We start from the raw sequence: 26,898 nt of genomic DNA on the forward strand, positions 1-26,898 counted from the left end.
CTACAGGAGCTGGGGGTAATGCAGGAAGAGGGACAAAAGAACAGGCCCCAATGTGTCTGGTAAACAAACCACTTTCTGGGGTAAGAGCAAATGTACTGGCCACTGCTTCTCCCAGACCAGGCCTATGTTTCTGCCAGGCAGAATCCCATTTCACTGGGTAACTGTTTGCTGGCTTCAGTTGCCCTGTTGGCCAAATTGAGTCCTGGGCAAGTGAAAAATACAGGGTGATTTGTGTTCACCTTGCCTGCTTGGACCTGCCTTGCCTGAATTTGCCTTTGCCTGGACTTGCCCACTTGGGCTCACCCGCCTCGAGTCGCCTGGTCTGAGACCTGGGATAGATGCTGTGAGCCCTACTCACCGCAAACCAAGAAACCACAAGCTTTAGGATCCAAGCCTTGTTTCCCCTTGCAACTGAAATTTATACTGTGCCTCAGTTTGCCCAGGAAGATGCAAGAGCCCTTTGCTGAATGCATGGTATCGCTCACCGTCCTGCTGAAGCCAGACCATCCCCCGAGACTGCGTGGCATTCCTGCCAGCAACCAGCTGTGCTTGGCACACAAGAGTGCTCCAACAAGCCTCAAGAGCTAATATACAGCAGCAACCCCCCCTATTTGGGTAGAACTCAATGAGTAATTCACTGCGTCCTGTAGAATCATAGAATCAACAAGGCTGGAAAAGACCTCAAGGATCATCAAGTCCAACTTGTCACCCAAGACCTCATGACTACTAGACCATGGCACCATGTGCCACGTCCGATCCCCTCTTGAACACCTCCAGGGATGGTGACTCCACCACCTTCCTGGGCAGCACATTCCAATGGCTAACAACTCTCTCTGTGAAGACCTTTCTCCTCACTTTGAGCCTGTATTTATGGTATTTGTCAGGTCTCCCCCTGTGGTCAAGCACCATATTGCTTCCGGGGATTCTCTTCCTGTTATTCTTTACAGTTTGCTTAAAATTGTTAAAATTGTTAAATTGCCTAAATATTGTATATTCCCACTGTAAATATATATTCCAACTGTATACCAAACCTATCTGATAAGTTTTGGGCAAATTTTCATATTAATAAAAAGTTAGTAATATTTTAATTAATATTCATATTTGCCATACCATTAATTATAAATGAATACATTCTATAACAGCAACCCTCTTAGCAACCAATCCAGCAAATGAAACTGTGTCTTTCTAGTATTCACGTTTAACACCAGTTTTGGTTCTGTTTAAAATCCCCCACCTTAGCCCACCTGGTATTGTAACCTGTTGTCATAGTTTGGGCTGGGTGCCCTCTGCTACAGGGGTGTTTCCTGTGTCCAGAAGTCCATCCCAGTGGGTGGACTCAGGAAATTAGGTATTTCTACCATAATCCCTTGCACCACTATAAATTTTGCGGTGGGGTCTGGCACTTCCTCTTTCCTTCCCTCTCCGAGACTTGGTAACTGATTAGGCCCAAGGCCACAGGGGGATGGGCAGTCTCAGGCCTGGCCAGCTGAGACTAGCCCAGCAGAGGGAGGGGGAAGAAGGAGCCCTGGGGGTTTTGGATGCACCCTCAGGTGGGGATGGGATCTTTCTTTGTCACTGCGCTTTGGGTTTTCTGTAACATTCACTGCTTTCTATTTAAACTTTCATCACTTTTGCAATCCGTTTGTCTGAGTCGTTATTTCTGCCTGTGGTGGGGAGGGGATCTGCCCCAACCCATTACACCTGTGGATTGTCTGCAGCAGCTCCTGGTAATGCCTGGAGCCGTAATTCGTGAGTGAAAGGGGGTTTAAATCTCTTTGGAAGGTTCCTTTTAAATTGTGTGTGCTTGACACCTAGCCTCACAGATGTATTCAACCTCCAGGCTTCTGGTGGACAGACGGCAAAATATAAAAAGGTAATAAATATATATAAAAGATAATTTCCAAACTTACTGTGTTCTGCTTGTTGCTTCCCTCTGGTGCTGCTTTCTCTTTGCTTCACCCTTGACAGCAGCAAACACGAATAGTTTGTCTTCATGTTTATTGCCTTCTTGACACCCTGTCCCCTCCAGAGCTACCATTGCTCCTTTGGTGGGTTCCCATATTCTCATGATTGGTGAACTACAAGAAGAACTTTCAGTCCTGGTTAGATTTTTCAAACAGTCCTGCCTCAATTTTTCCAAACTGTTGTTTATTTCAGGGAGCAGCTCCCTGTAAATACTCAAACAGCCACTTGTTTTCAATGCTGCTTCAAAGCTTTTGTCACAATAGCTGCAAAAATACGGCAAAATCTGGTATTGTGGCAACCAGCTTGGTCAAACTCATTTCTGTTCCATTTATATGCTGACCTACCTCAGCTGTTCTTTCACCAGGCTGAAGTCTAAAGGGCCAGGCTCAGATCAAATTTTTTTCCAAGGCTTTACATCACTTGTAATAATAAGAGAGTAGACCATGAGTAAGCCTTTCAATCATATAGCAATACATACAGCTCATACAGTGACCACGAGCAAATTACAGCCTTATTGTTTACAAGTGTAATGAAATTCCTTTCAACAGCTGTGGGGAAAAAAAAATAAATATCAGTTATTCTTTCCATCAGTCTGAGGAAGGAGTATGGCAAACAGCCAGGATTCACATCAGTTTTACCTTTTCCCCTAGGTTAAGTTGCAAGGAGCAGGGTTTTCAGGTTTGAATTGACTCTCCAGGAGGCGGTACATGGCCAATACCTCTCATTGTTTATATTTTGGAAGACCATGTGTATTCTTTGCTTGAAGCTCTCTGTATTAAAGCCCTTGGTAAACTATACCTCCATTTCAGACCAACAGCCATTCACATTCCCAATACTGAAACACAATGAGAGAGTGAAAGGCCTCAGAGGCAATGCTCCCCAGTTCCACCATGGTGAGTCCCAAGGCAATGCACTCTGACCTACAGAGTGCACAGTGAGCTTTTTGGTAGTTCCTTAGGGTGTGATCTGAAATATATTAAAGTAGTTGTTATCAGGGCCTCCTAGGCAGCAATGTTTAGCTATTTCTAAGTTCTCCTTCACCTAGAGGAAGTTTGTATTGGTGGCTAGAGCACATAAGCTACTTGCCAAAATTTGGCATGCAGCATGATTGCATTAGATGGTGTTGGGTGATAGGTTGGACTCGATGATCTCAAAGGTCTCTTCCAACCTGGTTAATTCTATTCTATTCTATTCTATTCTACTAGAAAGGAAGCTGCTGCTTCCAGAAAAAACCTAATGAGAGTATGTGTTTGCATGTTGAAGTCAAACCAGCTCCTGGCCTTTTACAACCAAAGGAAAGCTCTAGAGCTTCCATGGATCCTGCTCTGGCAGCAAACCACATTTAAAACTACATAAAAGAAAGTTTTCTAAAGGGGGTTAACTGAATAATAGAATAAAATTATTCATTTATGTTTTCCCAGGTGCTTCACAGATTTATTTATTCCCCCCCCTAAAGCCCGTTCAGAAACTGCTGGACTTAAATACAACATGGGAAGTTCTAAGCCTTCTAAGTTCACAGCTAGATTTGACTCTGAGTTTGAGCATATTTGGGAAAACCTGATACAATGACCTTGATTAGTCCTTTTTTTCACAGAATTTAGTTAATGCTTTCATAGAAATATTTTTTTTTTTCTAACACCACCTCCTTCCTTATATATAAAAGTTCCAATATACCTCCTGAGTAACTGGCATGTGTGTATCCATCTAAAGACAATAACGGTAACAAAAAGAAGCCTGGTGAGGGCCTACTCCTCTGTGTTATGTGCTTCAAGATCTCAGAAACACCATGGTCAGGTGACACGCTGACATTCAGGTAAACAGCACTTACTGAGATGGTGCTAAGAGACTTGCAGGCACCCAAGAGAATTAAGAGATACCTGCTTGAAATTATTTTCTGCTCATTCCCACACAGAAAACTGCATTCCACATTACTCTTCCCAGGAGTCTTATGACATATGCATCGGATAGATAAAATTTCTCATTATGTTTAATTAAGCAGAGGAGTTGGTGAACTTACCGAAACATAAGCATAGTCTGACATTCTGATTGTAAACCCCTTTATGTGACCAATTCTGAAGCCCCTGTGCACACTGTGACTGCAGCAGGACGCAGAAATGCTGTTATCTGCTTCAAAACTCATCCATCTTCCCATTTTTCTCTTGTGATTTGTGGCAGTCCTTCATCACCCCTGAGTAGTTTTGGAGTCAAACACCTCTTTCGGAGTGTTTGAGGCCACAGGAATGCCCTCCAGGTCTCAGCCAGCTGGTGGGTACAACTCCCTTTCTTTCTGAGCAGCATGTGCACAAGCCTCAGCCCAGATGGTCTCCTGTGGCTGAAAAATACAAAAACTGCTACAGCAACTGAGCACAACTCTGCTACTATAATGAATTGAATATGCAAACCCCTAAACCCTTACTAAGGGAAGCAATGTGAAAAATGAGCCAGCAAAATGAGAAACCAGCGAGAAACTGGTGTTTGCTAACAATCCGCTTGAGTGTGTTTCTCAGTGCAGGACTGAGAGAGAAAACATTCTATTTCTTTAGACCAGACTGAGATGCCTCCAGGAAGGCTGCTACCTTTTTTTCTTGAAACAACCAGCATCTTTTGTCTGACTGACCCATGGCCCTAAGTGCACTAAGGCAGAAGAGAGTAGGTGAGATCAGGGCTAGCATACCACCGAACATTCATAGACCAATGGGCAACAAGGAGATGGTTTGGTGACTAAGCCTGGATGAAAAGACCACCTCTGAAAGCTAGGATGTAAGCCTGGTCATTGCATCTGTACTCTGAACTTCTGGAGGGTGACATGGTTTAATGCCAATGTGTGCATCTGTAGGTCTTCAATTAATTTAATTTACAGTACCTTGGGACAGGACCTGTCCTAACGCATGATGGGCAAAGGGACTGTGTTTTACATACATCTCATCAAATCCTGGCTTTCACTAAAGCAAAGTGCTTCACTTTGGGGTTGCTTAGCCTGGAGGAGACTCAGGGGTGACCTTATTACTCTCTACAACTACCTGAAGGGAGGTTGTAGACATGGATGTTGGTCTCTTCTCCCAGGCGGCCAGTACCAGAACAAGAGGACACAGTCTCAGGCTGCACCAGGGGAGGTTCAGGCTGGATGTTAGGAAAAAGTTCTATACAGAAAGAGTGATTGCCCATTGGAATGGGCTGCCTGGGGAGGTGGTGGAGTCACCATCACTGGAGGTTTTCAGAAGAAGACTTGATGGGGTGCTTGGTGCCATGGGTTAGTTGGGTGGTGTTGGATTGGTTGATGGGTTGGACGCGATGATCTTGAAGGTCTCTTCCAACCTGGTTTATTCTATGTATGTATTCTATGCAACCTCCCTTTGACAATCCTCCCTTCTTGCGGCTATCTGCAGTCCCATAGGGAAGGAACTTCTCTTGCTGTGCTACTGCTGATGGCACATTACCAGAACTAGTGACTGGCTGGAGGTAGATACAAGTACCTGCTACTTAATTGGATGGAAGCTTAACCAAGTTTTAATTCCAATGCCATCATACAATTTACAAACTCCATCTGCTAAAGAGCTTTGAGTTCAGAATATGTAACTATCAGATAGTAGAGAAAAAAAACCCAAACCAACCAAATCCAAACAAAATAACCTGGAAGGCAGCAGAGGTCTGGAACTAGCAGACTTTTGACAGAGATGAAACTGCATCCTCACTACATCAGTCGCATACTAAATCAACAGGCCTGGGAATATTTAAGTGTTTGACATCACAAGATTCCAAACATTTGACAGAGATGCAGTTATTTCACTTCTCAGAATTACTCTCCCAGCATCTACCCAGATTCAGAGCATGTTTACAAAGGCAACTGAACCTCAACCAAAGACAGCAATAACATTTGCTGTGCTGTACATATGGCAAAGAATCATAGAATCAACCAGGTTGGAAAAGACCTCAAAGGTCATAAAGTCCAACCTATGACCTAATACCGCACGACAACTAAACCATGGCTTCAAGCACCACATCCAATCCTTTTTTGAATTCCTCCAGGGACAAGGACTCCACCACCTCCCTGGGCAGCCCATCCCAATGGCCAATTACTCTTTCTGTGAAGAACTTTCTCCTCACCTCCAGCCTAAACTTCCCCTGCCACAGCTTGAGACTGTGTCCTCTTGTTCTGGTGCTGGTTGCCTGGGAGAAGAGATCAGGCCCCACCTGGCTACAACCTTCTTTCAGGTAGTTGTAGAGAGCAATAAGGTCTCCCCTGAGCCTCCTCTTCTCCAGGCTAAACAATTCCAACTCCCTCAGCCTCTCCTCATAGCACTGTGCTTGAGACCTCTCTCCAGCCTTGTTGCCCTTCTCTGGATGTGCTCGAGAGTCTCAATGCCCTTCTTAAATTGAGGAGCCCAGAACTGGACAACTAGACACAGTACTCAAGGTGTGGCCTGATCACTGCTGAGTAGAGAGGCTCCTTGGGAATGTTTCAGGGACAAAACGATAGGGTTGCTTTGGCCAAATACACAAACATCTCTGAGGGGACTCAGAATAGGATTTGAGACACCACTGATTTTTTTTTCTGTCTGTTTGTTTGGATACAAGTCTGACGGAAACTTTTGGCAAGCCAAGCTGACATTGTCAAATCTGGCTGCTCTAAGCAGCCTGATGTGAGAGAGTTGTCCCATCTCCAGCTGAAACTGGACTGAGGATACCAGCTCCTGGAGCACAAAAAAAAAAAAAAAAGCAAAAAAGATCAGCTTCAGTTCTTCTCTGTGCACCACAGATTAATGAACACTGTCAAAATGCAGACATGAAAATCATTTTACAGACACAAAGAATTTTTAGCTTTTTTGATAGCTTAAAAAGGTAACAGGACTCTATATCATCACCATCAAGCTGTGTGTTTCTGAATGCTTTCAGAACTGCTTGGAACATCAGATAGAATAGAACAGAATTAACCAGGTTAGAAAAGACCTTTGAGATCATCAACTCCAACCTATCACCCAACACCATCTAATCAACTAAACCATGGCAACAAGCATCCCATCCAGTCTCTTCCTAAACACCTCCAGTGATGGTGACTCCACCACCTCCCTGGGGCAGCCCATTCCAATGGCCAATCACTCTTTCTGTGAAGAACTTCTTCCTAGCATCCAGCCTAAACCTCCTCTGGTGCAGCTTTAGACTGTGTCCTCCTGTTCTGGCGCTGGCTGCCTGGGAGAAGAGACCAACCCCCACCTCGCTACAACCTCCCTTCAGGTAGTTGTAGAGAGCAATGAGGTCACCCCTGAGCCTCCTCTTCTCCAGGCTAAGCAACCCCAGCTCCCTCAGCCTCACCTCATAGGGCTTGTGTTCCAAACCCCTCACTAGCTTTGTTGCCCTTCTCTGGACACATTCCAGCAAGTCTACACCTTACCTAAACTGAGGGCCCCAGGAAAGACGAACCACTTCTCCTTTCATGCTCTTAGGAGTTAGTTGGTGTCAGCCTGACTGTTAGTGCTTCAAGCACACACCACCCTGGTTGTTATGAAGTGCACCTTGCACAAAGTTAAGCAAAATGAAATAGCCTCTTTTGGCAAGGAATGTGGATTCCAGCCAGCAGGAAGAGAACTGGTTAGGAAGAAAAGGAGTAAGCTCCACTCATATCAGGAGAGATTTGAATAGTTTATTTTGCCCAATCAAGAGCCCTTCAGCATAATGACACATTCATATACACATATATGAACATTTTTTTCTGAAACATTAATGTATAATACATTTTAAATTTAAAATACCAGCTTCACAGGTATTTTTATTTACAAAAATATTTCATACTTAGTTTTTTAACTTTATGATGACATAGTTCAGTTCAAGTACATGTAAGTAAAATAACTCTATGCAATCTAACATAGTTGTGTTTGTAACAGTACAGTTTGCAGTTCATATGAAACTATATTTGTAGACAGATGGATTTGCAACCCTACCTAAAAATGCATATTCCAGTAATCACCCTCAGAAGAGCTAGTGGGGCTCAGCAAGACTTAACTGAAGAATAATTTGCAATGAACAAGAAGAAAAAAATAAACACACATGTACACACTAAGATATACATAAACAAGAACTGCTACACATCAAGCATGCTTACCCACAAATGGGCAATGTTAGGAAAATTTACTGGCTTTTCAAACTTTTTATTTTTATCCCCCCCCCCCCCCCATGATGCTGGTACAATGAAACAGTAGCATAACTAGAGAGCAGCATGTTTTCCTAGTTCTAACCACTACAGATAGTAGATCTCAGGTCTAAAATAACACAGTACTGCTTATTTACAATTCTGTTTTAAAAGGGAATATTTAAAACATGTTCCCACCCCTCTCCCTTTGCATCACCTATTACTGAACAGTAGTGGTAATCCACATACAACTCCTTACATGTTTTCAACTGAAACAGTTTAACTTATGGTTATTTGCACAGTAATACGTAACATAGGAACTTAAAGAAATATCAGTGTCAAAGTAACTTGCTGTTGCATGACTTCAACATTTCTAGGCAATTGGCAAGAAAAAAAATAAAAGGAATACTTATTGGTGTCTTTGATTGTTCTGTTTCTGCCCTTTTTTTTAAATGAATGGCTACACCTTTAAGCCTGAACTTCATATAAAGTGTACAAGAACCCAGAAATACAGTACACTTATCTGGCTTGAAACAGTAATGAACTAGATGATACACAGTACATTTTTGTAACATGCATAATAAGAAGAAATGGGCCCAGCTTAACTTAGCTTTTCAATGAAAACTGAAATCAAACTTAGCTGATTCGCCTATACAGCACATCTTTTTTCCCGTTTTGCTTTTTCTGTCTACAAAGTATATGAAGATTTTGTGGCAGCAGCAAAGCTATCAACATCCACTCAAAAAGAGTCACATAAATTACACGGGAAATTGGCTAGAATAAGAAAAGGGTCAACCAACAAGTTACCCAACAACTTGGAGAGGGAGGAAAGGCACTGCACCCCTTCTCCCTGCAATGAACTTCGGCTGCTATCTATGCCGGCTGGGGTATGTTAAACTCTGACGAGAAAGAAGAGGGCACTTCAGCCACAGGCTGAAAGTTTTCCAACATATTTGGTATACAAAAAGTAACCTGATTTTACATGTAAAGAGCTGATGTATAATCAAGATTTGCACATTACTCAAAGAAAAATACTTATTGGAGAAGCCTCATTTCAGTGTTGGGGAATTTTAACGTCGGAGGAATAATACTGAAAGTCTCTCACAGAAAACTAGTCAGCCACAGACTGCAGCTACTGAGAAAACTTTTACATCAGGCTAGTCTTCCGAATGTACTCTCTTCCCCACACTCCCTCCATACTTAGGGAATTAAGAATGTTCAAAATGGGAGGTAAAAATAAGTATGATTAATTTCTGCAAAGCAAAATGGGCTGTTTATTTTCATTGCTTAGTAATTGTACCATCTCCATATGAGATATGAATGTATTCATAAGCTTAAAACAACTTCTTCTATGGATAATTTACATACTTTAAGTACTTTGACTTAAAAAATTGAACACAAGTCATTTTAAAATAAAGGTAGAAGTGTACATATAAAAATTATTTAAAACTAAAAGTATATTCTTAAGCAGTATGTATAAATATAACATATTTTATTGTAGTATCTAGTAACAAATCTGAAAGTGTTGCAGTAATTTATAAACTGAAAGCTGACACAGGATATGTGCCTTTCATTAGATTCTATATTGTATATACTCGTATATACAGATTTTGCTAAGAAAACACACATTCTAAATGATAGTCACATACTGGCAAGCGTGCCAGAAAGTAATCTGTTCTAAAGTCTTTATTGAACATGTGTGTTTATATACAAACAATGAACCTGAACTGCACAAATGCAGAAACAAAATTAAGCGATAAAATTCCATGATTGAATTAAAGTGCAGGAAAAATTCAAGTTTAAAAGTTCAGGTAAGATCAGTGCCATTAAGCAAAAAAAAACAAACCCACACCCCAAAACATGCCCCTTCCCACCCCCCAAACCCAACCACCAACAAAAAGACCCCAAACAACAAAATGCAACCAAAACAAACCCTTGAAGTTACCATGGAGAAGAAAAGGGAAACAAAAAGGCAAAAAGGAAATGAACTTGCTTCCAAAAACCCTCTTTTGGATGTAGCTTTCCAAATTAACTTGCCGTGCAAGTATCACCTCAGGCAAAATATCTTTGCATAAAGACAGACAAGGAACACAGCTATATACTACTATATTTCATAACTGACCATTTGCTGAAGAACAAATAACCGGAGATGCCTGTGGTGTAACACTTTCAGACTTATTTGGAATACACACATTTACACATATTGACATTCAAAAGTTACAGTTTGGCAGGACTAAAAGTGAAGAAAAGCTTCTTCAGTTTACAGTTCCTAATGAGACACACTACGTATAAACAGACAGGTAGCAGCAGTTTCTTACACTTCCATCAGAAAGAATGAAAAAAGTTTTATAGTTTTCCAGACACTGAAAAAAAAAAGTCACACAACTAAAACCCTGGCAAAACCCTCAAAACAAGAAGGGGTACTTCCCTCCCCAGATTTCAATATACATTGCTGTACAAAAGGTGCACCAATAGCAAAATATGATGGAACGATGTGTGCATGATCTACTTCCTTCCAGACAGAAGGAAAAAGGAACATTTTAGACTGAAGTTGTACATAGCCCCTTTTATTGACCAAACCCCATTTGTGTATTCATCTCATGAGCAATCACTCAATTAGTTTTCAACTATAGAAGCATGTTCTGAACATATGCAAGAGAAAAAAGGATTCTACTGTGACAAATTCTGCAATACCAAATAAACCACTACTCTTCTTGAACTGGCAGATGGTCTCTCATTGCCTCTTATTTTTTTGCTTGCTGGTGGTTGTCAAACGTTTCTTGAGAAAGTTCAGTTCGCTTTGCTTTCAAAGCAAGGTCATCTTCCATTGAACTGATACGGTTTTCTGGACAGTACTTTTACCATCCTCTCCCCTAGAACCTGACCAGACTCATTTTCCCGGATTCTCTTGCTCTGAAACATAGTCTAATCTTCGCCAGGTCAAATGTTAAACCAGTCAACTCAAATGCAAGAGAATGAAGGTGACAAGTGTCAGCTAGGGTGTTTTATTTTTGGAAATGGACCGTTGTTCACCTAGTTTTCTCCTATCTGGATTTTTATTGCAATAGTGATAATTTAGATTTGCATTAATTACACTTAAAATTAACCATGTAGAGAGCAAAAACTGTGTGGTGAGTAGCTGTACATTGCCTCAGTAGGTATGAGACGGAACCCTTAAGAAATCATAATGATGCTTGTTCAAATTGTCCTGCTCTTTGAGTGGTGGACATGTCTGGCAACAGACTTCACTTGTACTATGTAGTTAAATGACACTATGCTTATAATCAGAAAATGTTTCAATTTGTGCTGTAAAGACCAAACATATTTGCATTTCATTTGAAGAAAACCCAAACCACCAAAACATTGATCATGAATCATTGGTTAACTTCAGTATTTGGCATCCTTTGAAGTGTTTTGTAAGGTTGCCTTATTTGCATCACTTTACAACACAAATATAACCACGGTTTTGCTTTGGGAACATTCAGAAAGTGTGTGAAAAAACCCCAAACATGCTTGGAAAAGCAAACTCGAATGACTAATTTCAGACAATGCAGAGCTACCAGCTCCTAAGTGCTCCCTTTCATAAAACAAATCCAGTCAGTAACTGTTCTTGCTCTAAGGAAAAGAGTATAAATAAACTTTTGAAATGCAAAGATTTATTTAAGGAATTATCTTTTTAAAAGGGCACTGATAATTTCCACTGTTAGAGCTCTAGTGCAGCTGCTCAGCTATATTGTTTACCTTACCCAAACTGAGCATTATTTCACTAATTAGTTCACCAAGTGAACACTTACCAGGGCCCATGTTGAAAACACTGCTTTAGAGACTAAATCCAAACTTCAGGCCAATTGCCTTTAGTGCTGGGTGGGCCTGAGATAAGTACTTGTAAAATAGCTCTACTAGCAGGATTCAGAAATTTGCTCAAGACTATACTGATAACTACTAAATATTAGATGCTTGCCATTATTCATGCATCAGCACCTGCACAGAGTGTAAAACTGTTTGAAAACCTGAGGCCAAGATCAGTCCTTTACTATGAAATCAGATAAAGGGGCATCTCAAAATTAAGTTTTGAGGAAAACTGTCTCAGCTATTTTAATTAACAGCTGTAGATACATTCTGTTAAACATTTATAGAAGTCACAGCATGAATGGAACTCACAGCCAATACTAAATGTTATATAAATTGAACCAGTAACTGGCTTTGGCAAAAAATATTTAACTCAACAGAAGTTGAAGTACTGTTACCACAATGAAAGTGTTAACCACTTTTCACATTGCACAGCTATGACACGAATGAAAACTCCCAGCTTGACACATTCCAGTCATATTATTCACTTGACTTTAATGCAAAAATTGTATAGTCTTGGTTTGCACTTCACTGAATATGAATACAGGAATACTAGATCAGGGGTCCAAGAAAAGACTATGCACAGGTCAACTATGTATACAATTTTCAACAAGATATCTTGCAAGCTTCCAAGCTCTTCTGATGAAAGAAGTGACAGTAGACTTCAACTCTTCAACAATAATGGTAAATATAGTGAGTCCTAGAGAAGATAAGTGTAAGTCAGCTACCATCCAGCAAGACAAACATCTTTATTCCAGCTCTTGGACTCCTGATTTATTGCCTCTCCTCACAGGAGGGTATAACACTGGCAGCAATTACAATAGCAGAAAAACTTTTGGCATATGAAATATTAACACAAGATTGACCCTGCATTGCCCCTGTCCATCTCACACCACGTTTTTCCTTTGCCCTTTTTTCCACATATTCTAGTTTACCTTCTGTAACCACTGTCAGCTAACCAATAGCTACAAAACCACTCAAGTTTGGTTTTTCTGTGTGTTTTTTCTTTTAAATATAAAGCTCCTCAGTTAAAGCCACGACTGAGGTAAAAGTGTGTGATTTGTGCTAGGAAACAACAGTATTCAATGGTGAATACTCCTTTAAATTTCAGTGGTCCTGCCAAAATTAATGAAAAGTATTTTTTCCATCAGGACAAAATTAAAACAGATGTAATTGATGAGCAGCATCAGAATTGGTACCACTTCTTGTCTTTGTACTTCAGCATCATCTGAAAAATAAAACAAAATACAAACCCCAAGTTTTAATTACTGTTTATGTAATGTACATATCATACAAACAAATCATATGCCTACAAACCTATGCAAGAGAGACTTTAGTGAAGCTTCTCAAACCCACAACAACTCACTGCTGAACAGTTGGGTTTAGCATGATCAATTTTCTAATGGTATTAGAATAGAATAAACCAGGTTGGAAGAGACCTTCAAGATCATTGCGTCCAACCCATCAACCAATCCAACACCACCTAAACAACTAACCCATGGCACCAAGCACCCCATCAAGTCTCCTCCTGAAAACCTCCAATGACAGTGACTCCACCACCTCCTCGGGCAGCCCATTCCAATGGGCAATCACTCTCTCTGTATAGAACTTCTTCCTAATATCCAACCTAAACCTCCCCTGGCACAGCCTGAGACTGTGTCCTCTTGTTCTGGTACTGGCTGTCTGGGAGAAGAGACTAACATCCGTCTGTCTACAACCTCCCTTCAGGTAGTTGTAGAGAGTGATAAGGTCACCCCTGAGTTTCCTTTTCTCCAGGCTAAGTAATCCCAGCTCCCTCAGTCTTTCCTCATAGGGCTTGTGTTCCAAACCCCTCACCAACTTTGTTGCCCTTCTCTGGGCTTGTTCCAGCAAGTCAACATCCTTCCTAAACTGAGGGGCCCAGAACTGGACACAGTACTCGAGGTGTGGCCTAACCAGTGCAGTGTACAGGGGCGGAATGACCTCCCTGCTCCTGCTGGCCAGGATGTTCTTGATGCAAGCCAGGATACCATTGGCCCTCTTAGCTGCCTGGGCACACTGCAGGCTCATGTTCAGCCTACCATCGACCAGTACCTCCAGGTCCCTCTCCACCTGGCTGCTCTCCAGCCACTCTGACCCCAGCCTGTAGCTCTGCATGGGGTTGTTGTGGCCAATTATTATCACTGATGATCATCTCTCCTCAGATATATTTAAAAAAGGACACATTTGGGAGAATGGGAAGGTTGCACAGGAGCTTAGGGGTTGGAAAGATGTGCAAGAACATGGATGAAAACAGCCATCCAATGTTGATACTGAGGGGGGGACAAAAAAAAAAAAATTAACTTGGACCTGTGGGGTTGGCATAGAACAATTGGGTCTTCAACAACCACAGGAATTCCACAGAGTATTACTCATCTAGTTCAGTAACAAAATCTTTAAGAAATGGGAACTGTGCTGCACTTTTGGAAGTCTACATGCCACTCAGGCGGAAGGTAGGTACTAGACCAATGTGCCACAAGACAAGGTTGTTTACATGAATACTTTAGAAGTAATGATTGATAGATAAAAGGGAAGTGTCCTTTAATCAATAACACTGCATTCCATTTAGCAACCTCCAATGTGTCTTTGCAGAAGTCAGTTACCTGTAAAACCTGCATTTATTTTATAATGAATCAGTTTAATGTTCATTTTCACATATAACAGACTCACCTCATGAGCATGTTTAGAGAAAGAGTCAGCACTGTAAAGCATAGCTGCAGTTTTTTCTTCCAGTTCTCCTAGTTTCTGTCCTCTTTCATCTAGGGCCAACCGGGCTCGTGCCAGTTCACCAACTACACCGGATGCTGCTCCTTTGACACCTTCAATACCCCCAGGACCAGGAATATGCTGAGCCAGACTCCTTGATGCCTTCCCAGATGCCGATTCCCCAACTGGAGTCATTTGCAGCGCAGCAAGAACAGAATAGTAACAGATTAATAAAGAGATGCCATTTATTTGCATGGACACCAAACACCCAATCACAGATGTGACTATGTGCAATAGTAACTAATTTCCAGGCAGATAATAGAATAAACCAGGTTGGAAGAGACCTTTGAGATCACCGAGTCCAAACATCATCAATAAGTTTATAACCTTTTCATAGCTCAAGTGTGAACCTAAAACTCTCAGAGCTAGCCATGAACAGAATTGTACTGGTGAAGCCATTTTTAAGATTACAGCTTGCTTCACGGGGGGGAGGGTTTTGGGAGCTCAGCAGACAAAGCAGGAGGATTTTGAAAATACAAACTGCAGCCATTTCTGGCATTGTTTTGCTGGTGTAGCCAGCCAGTATGATTTCAGCAGCAGAACCTTCCACTGGTGGAAGTTGTTTTAGATGCAGACAGCTGAAGATTAGGTGTCTAGCTGTCACTATTGTAAACATCTTGTAAAAGTAATGTAACCTAAACTATGAAAAGGCAGCACAGTTGTAAGAACAAATCAGCTCAACCTAAAGCAAACATCTGTGAATGGTCAGCTGAACACCTCTCTAGACTTCAGTGACTGCACTGACTACATTTCCCTTGCTCATAAGGGAACATCAGCCTCCTAGCTCAGTCTAGACATATAATAGATGTCCATCTCATGCTGAGTTGTATGCTCTACAAAAATTTGAGTGAGAGCCAAAACATTTTTGGATGTTGACGTCAAACCAAGTAATCTTTTAACTTTTGATATAAACAATGAAACTATGTTTCGAATCGTTTCTTCCACCTCTAGGAAAAATGCTATTAACCTTTTTAACCATGTCTGCTGCAGTAGTTCAAGATTTACTGATTTGATTTTATGCTTCTAGGAAGAATAATTTCGATTTTAATTAACACAAACATCTTCGTGAATTCTCAAGAATGAAAAAGAGAAATGGTATACATTTTCAGATGTCTTGAATTGTCATTGAACTTGCTTTCAGGCTACAATTATTTAGGCTTCCCCCCCCCCCCCCCCCCCCCCCCCCCCCCATATTTTCCTCCTGCAGAACTGATGGTGGAAACTAGAAGTTATGTGCAGAGATGCTTCCAGAGGTACAAAAGCGCTTTTTTGCCATGAAGAGGCAGTTTTTCCCTGTCCCAGTCATAATAATTAAACATATAATTTGTGCACATGAATTTCTCTAATAGAATACTTGAGTAACCTTTAAAAGTATTACTTATATAACTATCAATAGAATTTTTAATGTAGTAAGTGACCTCTAAGTATTTGAGGTTCAACATACAGGGACAAATGGTAAACACTCCTATTTTTATTGGATCAATCAAAAGAACCAATAAAAAGAAAGGAATGCCAGGGAGCCTTGTCTGGTTTAACAGCTATGCTTCATGTTATAAATGAAATCGTGCTTACAAATAAACCGGCATAATAAGGTTTTTCATCTAGAAGTAAGTGTAAGTTATTTTCCTTGATTATATTAAAATGTGATATGCCACCACAGTAAAAATGGCATAATCAAAACACAATGCAAAATGCTAAAGCAGTAAAAACTTCACCAAATCTGAATTCCACTCTCCCGTGACCTGAATTGAACTACATACAGTTCTGTCCATTTCTCTAAGGCATCTTTGTGCAAGTCAAATGACAAAGCAGCAGCTAGCAAGTGAACTGAAACAGAACGAGTTTTAATTGTCTCACTATCCAGAGTAGTGTTCTCCAGAACCAGCTCCTTCCAGTTAACAGCATTAAGAAAATAATGGTCAGAACTATACACTTTATAAAAATGAATAAAAATCATATCAGTTGTTCCATTTCTTCTTTTATAATCCACTCCTGAAAAATTAAGGCAAAGGCACCTGATCTTGTTTGTAAGCTGTACAACACAGAAGCTACAAAAGAGTATTTCCCATTCCCTTCTTTTCATTTTGCAGCTGTAATGTTCTATTAACACAGGTAATAGATTTCTCAAGGATCACTTGGGTAGCAATTCTAGAAAAATAAATGCTAAAAACTTACAGAGTTCTTCTCTGTCAAGTGATTGTGCCCCACCTCCAAACAGTCCTTTAAAGAACCCCCTGTTCGGTGCTTCTGGTGTTTCTACAGGAGTGAAGAGCTCACCTAACATTTCCTTTGCAATCAAGAGACAACAAGGCATACATTATTTCATACACAAATTACTGGAATATTCTTTCATTTTGAGGATTTTTGTGGATTGGAATTTCAAAATGAATATGCTTTAACAGACATCTGCCTATGTAAAGCAACTCATGAAACAAAAACATATTACAAGAATCTTCACAAATTTTCTGGTTTTATAGTTGCAAGCTTGCAGTTCATGAAATTCAGTAGCAAAGAAATAGGTTCGAGTGAAGCTGTACTTGTCCCTCAACAACCTGGGCAACACTCCTGATTTTGTTCTGTATAAAAATATTCATACTCATATCCATGCATGGTACCACAGCAGAACTTACAGCCTGCATCTCTACTATTTCAGTATTCTATAAACCTTTCAAGCTGAAGCATGACTGAGAATCTTTTCAAGATGTTAATACCCTTAACACATAATAGCTTCCAGGTATCCTAGGTGCATTCCCTGATTATGTCAGCTTGCACCTATGTCAGCACCGACTGAACACAGAAGTTTCAGTGACTGCACCTTAAATTTCACAGGATTTTTTCTATGGATCAAAAATTACAAATCAAGAAAGAAACTCGTTCAAATGCAGCAGGATGAAACAGTAAAATTTAAGAACAGTAGAAGCGATTCATCCTGAATCTGATGCTATAGTGAGAAAAAAATCAAAGCATGAAAGCAGAAGTGCTCAGCTTTATGACAAATTTGATTACTACAGGCATCATGGATCTAGAACCAAGAGCCTCAGAGCATATATAAGAAAAGAGTAATTAAATAATAAATCACCTGAAGATTTTCACACGTTTCTTGACTGTAAGTGAGCCTCTGTATTTCAGTTGGTGAGACAAGATAGAGTGCTTGTCCGTTATTGGTGAAGCAGAATGTTCTGGCTATCCGCATATTGGTCAGCGGCAGATAATATACATCCAGCAACGGCCTTAAACTTGGCAAACTTCGAAAGAACAACAACAAAAGACATTAAATACAGTCTGATTGTCTACTATTGATTAAATAGCTCATTTTTAAACAGCAATGTATTCAGTTTCTTTTAATAACCTAAGTACCACAAACAGGCTATCATTTAATGCAATTACAGTATCTCAAAACATAAATATTAGATTTTTAAAGGTAGGCACCTCAGATTTGAAATGCAAGCATCTGCATCACAGATACATTTAAAAGCACAACTTAAGTGATACTTTGAGCATATAAATCACAGATTTGCTTAGCACATGATTCTGTAAATATTAATGAAATTTTTTTGCAAGAGTGTCTACCTAAAATTTAGAATTAAGTATCCAACCTCTTCTCTCAGGTTGAAGAGCTTCTCCTTGACTAAATATGCAAGTCTGAAAGATCTCTCCTCAAGAATACTAAAATATGCAGGGGTAAGCTTTCAAAGGAAAGCAGAACTCAGTAGTTTCAACCTTACGAATTACGTCCACCTTTTTTAGCTGACCACATATTTCAAGAGGAAGATCTATTACAGCAGTTTGCTTATCTTCTATTTTCTGATTGTGCACATATCAACTACAGTGCTTACTGCATCAAGCTGCCAAAGAACAGATGCAGCACACTCAGACTGTAACAATGCTCTTGCTACAAAATATTTGTCTCCCTCAAAGTACTAATGAACGCAAGTAAGAAGAGACAGAACACCTGAAGGCTTGATAAACTGAACCCCAAACCAACCATTGCCTCAAGAACACCCTCTGAAATTTTCACAAACCCCCTAATTTACACAAGATGTTCGCTTCAAACGTACACACAATACATTAAGCAGCTTCTGCTGCAGAAGCCATCTGTGTAATATTGTTTCTAAAGCCTGAAAAAGCAGTAAAGGTGTAAAATGAAGCCAAAAGCAATGAAAAAGGAAGCTGTAGATTTCTAAATGTTAAACTTCCATTTTACAGATTGTGGACTATCTCCTAGCAGGAGGCATCGTGAGAAGAGGAGGGAGAACTGATAACATAACTTTGGAGGCAAGTTGTACAGGTGAAAAATAAAAAGTGCATCACTGAGAATGACACTTCTACTGTGCACACAACTAAAATATGAATACTCTTATTGTGGTCGTTTGAGGCTGTGCCTTTAAGAACGAACACTGCTGGAACACACTGGCTAATGTTTTTGGTACTAGAACCAAAACATTCTGATATTCTAAACGAATTTCATTGGTTGATAAACAAAAATTCAGCTTTAGATTGTGAAGCGGTTGGAAAATTTTTTCCTCAGTTGAGTTCGGTTTGGGAGTTGGGGGAGTTTGGTGTTTCAGCCTGTTCTCCCTGCCTGCTTCTTCTGCGAACTGCTGGACTTGGCCTTCAGATAAGCAAACACTAATCCTGCATGGGCTTTTGAAGCTTGCTAACAACTCTTTTCCTTAGTAACTTGCCTTTCTCTCTCTCTAACCCCTTTTTGGGGAAAAAGGGAGGTAAGGGGGGGAGAGAGGGGGTTCCAAAGAGGGGATCCCTCCCTGAGGGAGGGATTTTTGTTGTGTTATTTGTCTTTGCTGTGTATTTCTGTGTATTTCTGTGTATATATTGTAAATACCTGTATATATTGTGTTATATATAACCTGTTTTCCATATATGCTTGTAAATATATAGCTTTTGCTCTTCGACTGAGTTAGCTGTGGTTTCTTACTCTGTGGAGGAGGGAGAGCTAAGCCCTCTCTCGACCTACCACACTTATGAATGACTTAGTAGCAGAGAAATGCTCTGCCAATGGAAGCATAAAACATCCTAACAGCTTTAAGACAAAACAGAAACATTAGAACAGATAGGACAAACATGACATCCATTATATCATTTTCATAGTAACAAATAAATCTGTAACAAAATCATAAATCCCATCTCAGTGTATACCAGAAGACATGAACTGGGCATCTTGGGTACGATAACAATGCTTTGACACAAACAGCCCATTAAGGACACTTCCCAGCAGCAATTCATGCTTATGAAATGGAGTTAATCCTTAGGAGTTCATCCTTAGGAGTTCAACTTCCCTTTACAACATAAAAATTCAATATTTATAATTTAGCACCTCTGTGCAAAGTTAAATAGAAAATAAAATTAATTCTGAGGAAATAAAAATTTCCTGAACATTATTATTAAGTTCAGTTCTTAGCATTAACCATGACTAAAATGTAGATGCAAGGGTATAGGTATATACGCACTTCAGTTCATGATAAAATAGCATTTGGAATTACTTAATAGAATGGACATATTAAAATTATGTAAGTGACATGTAAGTACTTTTTACATGTTTAAACTTACAACTGAAACTCTTTACTATAACTGCTAGCAATTGATTTTGCCTTTATAGCCTGAGTTTAAGGCCTTTAAGACATGAGCAAATTACACAAAATGATGATCTTGAGGTATGATACAAACAGCTCCGGGGTCGGGGGGCAAAGGGGGCACAGTTGTTTGAAGTACCAGCTGAAAGTCTGACTCAAGGCAGTTTTATCCATCAGGGTGTACATTCACCTTTTAAACAAACTTTATCTACTTACAGACCTATATCACACATTTGGGACTATTTGTTGAATCAGGAGTAGGTTGAGCTAAGCTGGTAGACTTTTAGTGTATTGGAAGGCATAAAGTAGTAAGAATTAATAACCAAATCTTGCCAGTTCCAAGTGTTAGACATTCAGCAACACTGAGTGAAAGCAATTGAAAGAGAAATTGATGTCCTTACAGGGACTTTTTACCTAACAAGACTACTTTTTCTTTCTATATTTAAGTTACTGTCAAACAGGTCTTACCTAAAAGTCATAATATGTCCATTGGCACAGAAACATGCAAGGCAGATACTATTACTCAATGACACTATGTCTCCACGAAGAACAAAAGAAGTCTCTGTTATGTTTTGCTTATAAATACAGTTCTGGGATGGCAGTGAGATAACTTTTGCTTGCTTTTCTGAGCATATCACTGCATACTGGTTTTCACTGATTTCCTGAGAAGAAGAGGGAGACACTGAGACAGGTCTTCGCTTTTTCGACTTATCTTTTTCATCTTTATCTTCAGGAACATTGTGTTCTCTCCAGGGCTCATGTGCTGGTGGAACCAAAGATCCTGTAGTATCCAGAAAAGCCATTCTCAAGATAGCCCCTTTAAGCCTTAGGATGGTTCCTAGAAAAAAGAAGTTAAACATATTTCTAAAACAGTTCTTGTAAATTCTTTCAAGCTACCCAATTGCTTTAGGAAGCTACCACAGTGAAAAGAAAACAAGAACTTAGGCTTGTCTCTGTAGCAAGACAAATGCACTAAAACATCTGGACATTTACCCAAGAGTCAGTAAAGCACATGCAGGAGCACAAATGTTCAGAGAAATGCTACACCAGTTCAGGTATTAAGTATATGCATAGTCTGCTATTAAATTGAACAAAAACTCTTAATTTTCATAGGATGAGTCAAACTGGAATGCACATTCGTAGCCAAGGTCACTGTCACAAATGTATCATCTTTAACTCTTTCCTGAGCATAGCACCTTGAATACTGTGTTTAATTTTGGGTCCCTCATTACAAGAATTACATTGAGTTGCTGAAACAAGTCCAGAGTAGGTCAACAAAGCTGGTGAGGAGTCTGGAGAAAGTCTTAGGAAGAGCAGCTCAGGAAACTGGGATTTAGCCTGGAGAAAAGGGGAGACCTCATAGCTCTCTACAACTACTTAAAATGAAGTTGTAGTGAGGTGGGGATTGGTCTCTTTTCCCTAATATCAAGTGAGAGGATGAAAGGAAATGGCCTCAAGTTGCACCAGGGAAGGTTTAGATTGGTTATTAGGAAAAATTTCTTTACTGAAAGAGTAGTCAGGCATTGGAATACATTGCCCAGGGAGGTGGTGGAGCCACCATCCCTGGAGGTGTTCAAAATACATGTAGACATGGCACTTGGGGATGTACTTCAACAGCCGTGGTGATGTTAGGTCAATGATTGGACTTGATCTCAGAGGTCTTTTCCAACCAAAACCATTCTAGGATTCTGTGATAGTGTGCTTAGTATCAACAATCATTGTTATTTGTCAAATGTAAATATTTGGTTTTTATTCAATAAAATAATATGAGGGCTACATTTCCCCCCACCCCCCCTTGACTGCAGTTTATGTTTGAATCTACTTAAGAATAAAAAGAAAGAGGGAAAATTTTCCCTTCCTACCATTATGATCAGTTTCTGTATGTCAGATCTTAAGGTAACACATTTTTGCTTTACTTGTAACTGGAAAAATATGAGCATTTGCTAAGTACAGAGAAAAATAATTCATGAATGGCAGTACCTTTTTAAGGCTTATGCTGCAGATTCAGTGATTAAACACTGTCTAGCCTGCAGCCTTGCCTTTAAATATTACCAAATCTCAATATTGCTGTCCATATCATATTTGATAGGCACAAATCACATATATGGTCCAGAGGTCACAGTATTACAAATCACTATTTTAATCAAATAGCATTTGTGTAAGCTGGGTGGAGCAGAGCAGCATGTTCTGCATGAGACAATGGTAGCAGAAAAGATAGATCTATGTCTAACAGCATAGTCAGCAAACCATTCATATATAATTACAACAAAATCACTTGCTGTGTAGCATAAAAAAAACAAGATACATGAACCTCTCACAGCAACCCAAAGGAATATTTTTACGACTAATATTTAAAGCTAGTTGCTCAATATACAACCCTTCATTTGTCTTCCCTTTTCATGACTCAGGAAACTCAAGTTTCTTACCTTACGACTGAAAAAGTAAATGCATCGCTTCTTTCATCTCTGTTTAACAACTGCCAGGTACAACACTAAGGCTAGCAAACATGGGTTTCTCATCAAGTATACACAAAAGTAGTATTTTAGTATTATACGAGATCATATTTTCAACTTTGCAACTTTAAAACACTAGTAATGAAGTGAACAATCAGGATTATTAACCTTAGTATCTGCTAGATCAATGGACTAGATATCAATTTTTCATTCACAATTGGGGAAAAGTTTCTTAAAAAAAACCCCCCAAAAACAGAGAACACCAACAATGCTTTATTTCAGTATGCTTTAGCTTGCCTGCTTTATACATACCACTAGGAGAAACAATTACTGGCTGAAGAAGTCTTTGCTCTCCTCCTGGGGGTAAATTCAATACAATGACAAGCACTGTACCCAGTGTGGTTCCAACCCACAGGCATGGGGAAGGCGACGTATCAGTCTTTCTTGTGAAAGTCTCACAGAAATGAAGAGCTGAAATTGCCTCTCGTGACTCTTTGTCAATGCTAGTTACACTAGAACTCCGGGACCGACTGAAAGAGTTGTCTTTGACATCTGAAAATAAGTCATTATTGATTAAAAAGAGTGGAAAAATGCATGGATTAAGAAAACTCAGGGTTTTTTTTTCCCCTCCTCCTTTCCATTTAATGCATAGAACCTAATTACCATTCTATTGATTACTCCTCCCACATTCTTCATTAGTCACATTTCCTTCTGGCCCAGTTTTCAACACTGTATCCTGAACAAAGTGCCCAACTTACTTTTTTACAGAGGTTGTTGGTATTAGGTCATTGTCATAAGCAATTTGTATGCATGTTTCTGTCTTCTTTGGACAGAGACTAACAGCGATCATCAAACAAGACTCGTCTTTAAAGAAAGAGTTACAAACTGCTCTGCCAATTAATTCATTGATCTGATTAGAAAATAAATACTGGCTTCTATGGAACACAGTTTAACAATCTTAATAACATGCAACTATTTCACTTCAAGAACTACAGTGAAATCCAGACAGTATGATAATGCACGACCTGTAACAACTCACAATGTTATCCCACTTGATGAGACTGTACGTGGGAGGTCTAACAGGATAGCTGCTTGCTATCCACATCCAGACTTTAGTAAGAGAAACGTCACATGCTTTGGTACTGGAATGCAAAGGTGAAGATTTTGCTTCTGAATACTGTAGTGCAGTGCCAGAAATGGCACTAAAACTGACCAGGACATCTTGCTCACTGCTTAGCAAATAAGGTACTCATAACAGAGAATGAACAAAAACCTCAAACCAGTGAAAATGCTGCTCCATTCTAGCTGTGTGCTGTTGGTATGTGTGGTGATACTTAACACATCAGCATCTCTGAATTTATCTGTGCATTCACAAATTAGTACTTCACTTGAAGCTATCCCAGCAGAAGTTTAGCACGTGATAATCCTTACCAGCAAAAGTTCAATAGAACTTATATCATGACTTAAAAAATAAATATTGGTTTGGATCTTTTGAGTACAGATGCAATTGGGACCTTTACAACAGGATTAAGAGCTAAAGAGCACATACTTTCTAAAAGCATCATGGTGCTAACTAACGAAATATTGCAAAAAATTTCTAAAAAGAACATCTAACATGCATTTGAAAAGCATACAAATTAGATTATGATAGACTAAACACAGACAATTACTCAGTCTTCTTAGTCAATACTTGTATCATTCTAATAGAGACAATTAAAATTTATCAGAACAATAATTTTTCTAAGTCAAATGTAAAACCTCGATTATAGGAAGAAACTAAAGGCAACCACTCAGATGCTGACATCCTAAATCTTCACGTTACAAACCCCATACAAACAGATCTAGAGTAAAACAATGAAAATAATTATTTGGTTTTATAATTCTAATGACCACAACCTCTTAAGATGCTTGTTTCTTCAGGCTTGAATATTTACAAACTTAATGTTTTTACAACTCTAACATGGATTAATCAGTCTGAATATGCATATCTTAACTGCAATAAAATTATGCGTGCTCACTGAGTTGCATCTGGTTGACTTAAAGAATGTGTATAAATTCCAGAAGCATTGGAATAGACAGTGGGAAAAAAATCCCATAAAACTTAACTTGCTAGACAATACAAGCATTGTAGAGAGTGGACAAATCATTCAAAAGAGAAGTGAAGGTAAAGATTTTAAATGCTTAAGTCAAGAAGAATTTATGGTTTAAAGGATTAGTTTCAGACGAAGAGGAAGGAACAATAGTGTGATGACCCAATACACTACTTCATCAGAAGGATGTAAAGATGAGGCTCCTTTGAGCAATTAAACCAAAGGTTACAACCACTGGCAACGGTACCTTAACCATCTGGATTTTAACACTGAAAAGCAGTGGCATAATGACAACTGGAGTATGTTCAAGGTACTTCTTGTTTTGGAAGCAGTGGATAAATACAGAAGAACATACTTTAGATTTTGTTCTGGCTATTCAGGGAAGAAGAGAGGTAGGTTAAAGACCTGAAGACAGAAGAGCAATTTGAATGAAAGACCATGGAACAATAGACTCAAGATGACATGGAAAGAAAATCATAGGGATAATGAACTTGGGAGAACACGTCTCCTAGAGGAAGTAGATATGGTCACATAGTGACAAAATACAAGCAAGCAGACAGTTTTGAAGAACATTATGCAAAAGTTATCGTGCTAGTAGGAAAGGCAGAAGTAAAACAAAAACAAGATTACATTTGCCTAAGGAAATTCTTTACAGACCTGAAAACCTAGAACTTTACACAGAACAAAATAAGGCATCTAAGTGCAGGAATCCACAGGTGCAAAGTGAGGCAAAAACAGTCAAAGGTCACCACAATCGGAAAGGTGCAAACTATTTTGAGTATACCAGAAGTGAGATGAAAACAATTAAATACCATTATTTCACTAGAAAGAGCTATTCTGTTGAAAATGCTTAAACTCTTTCAGCATTGGAAGATACTGAAAGAATTTCAGCACTCTCTTTTATCCAGCCTTCATTAAAAACCCTAGGCTTTTAAGTACTTATTACTATCAAAGACCTAGGAGTAAAATAACACTAGAATTAGAATGAAGTTAAAAACCATTAAGTAGAAATGTGTTTCAGTCTGCAAAGTATGATAAAGTTTTCCCTAAACTGAACTCATCCCCAAACCACTAGTAAACATAGTAAAGAAGAACAGGAATGGACTGAAAAGACAAATCACACTTTTCTGCTCTTTTGTGCCAACAAGGCCACAGTTAAATTCCTCTACTTCTCAGTACAAGTTTTGGAAAGATGAGGAACAATTCTAAGCACACAGAAGATTAACAAAAACGATTCTAGATTTAGACAATGTAACCTAAAGAAGAAGGAACTGAATTTTGTAGAAAGTTAATAAAAAAACACTTGCAAAAATGAAGATTAGAGCCATGATGACAAGCCTTCAACAGCATAGAAGATGACTAACAAAAGACAGGAAGCATTTGCTCTGTTTACTTTGGACAGGACAAGAAAAAAATAAAATGCAAACAAGGAAGATTGATCAAATAACAGGAAATGTACCATAAACTACAAGAACTTTGTTTTGGATTTCTCCAAAAACTTATTTATTGAAGGCTCACAAGTAGATGAGAGGTTAAATTGTCAGACACCTGTATCCTTGCCATAGAAATGGATCAAAGGATTGCTGAGCATTCCTGTCAACCTCACATTTGGTGAAGTTGGAGCAAGCTGTAACTGTAAATTGTAAATGAGAGTAATCCAGCTCAGTTTCAGGATCTTTCTCCTTACTGATAGCAGTTGTGAAATACATAGTCCTTCAGCTGCCACTGATGCTGATTGTGGTAGCCACTCTGCTGCAGGAGTGGGAATCAGGCTGTGGTGGGCAGAAGGCAGCTTTTACGTTTAGGCTGAACCTACTGCTACAAGTCTACAGCTGCCCCCACCACCTTTAGAGTATAAGACAGGGGAGGTAGATCTGATCTACGAGCTGACAGTGAACATACTGAAAAAACAACAGATCTACTCATTTGCATGCTGTTTTACTTGTCCAATAATGACTTTTAGTACCGCAGACTTCACAAACTGAACTGCTTCATATATAAAAAGTTACTGTGCTTTTTCAAGCAAAATATAACTTTCAGAC

General features: G+C 39.4%; 1 protein-coding gene across 8 annotated transcripts in view; it reads right to left on the bottom strand.

Annotated features, from left to right (window-relative positions):
* Positions 1-9,976: 9,976 nt before the first annotated feature.
* The window catches only part of STXBP5 (syntaxin binding protein 5), a 100,164-nt gene continuing 83,242 nt past the window's right edge, over positions 9,977-26,898 (bottom strand). For all 8 annotated transcript variants that reach the window (XM_054162740.1, XM_054162738.1, XM_054162739.1 and 5 more), the window contains 6 exons: positions 23,079-23,318; positions 20,782-21,151; positions 17,802-17,967; positions 16,898-17,009; positions 14,627-14,847; positions 9,977-13,166 (listed from right to left, as the gene is read on the bottom strand). In XM_054162740.1, the coding sequence (XP_054018715.1) occupies positions 13,125-13,166; positions 14,627-14,847; positions 16,898-17,009; positions 17,802-17,967; positions 20,782-21,151; positions 23,079-23,318 (1,151 nt within the window). In that variant the 3' untranslated portion in view covers positions 9,977-13,124. The remainder of the gene's footprint in view (positions 13,167-14,626; positions 14,848-16,897; positions 17,010-17,801; positions 17,968-20,781; positions 21,152-23,078; positions 23,319-26,898) is intronic.

Source organism: Dryobates pubescens, chromosome 6 (assembly GCF_014839835.1).
Source record: "Dryobates pubescens isolate bDryPub1 chromosome 6, bDryPub1.pri, whole genome shotgun sequence".
Lineage (NCBI taxonomy): Eukaryota > Metazoa > Chordata > Aves > Piciformes > Picidae > Dryobates > Dryobates pubescens.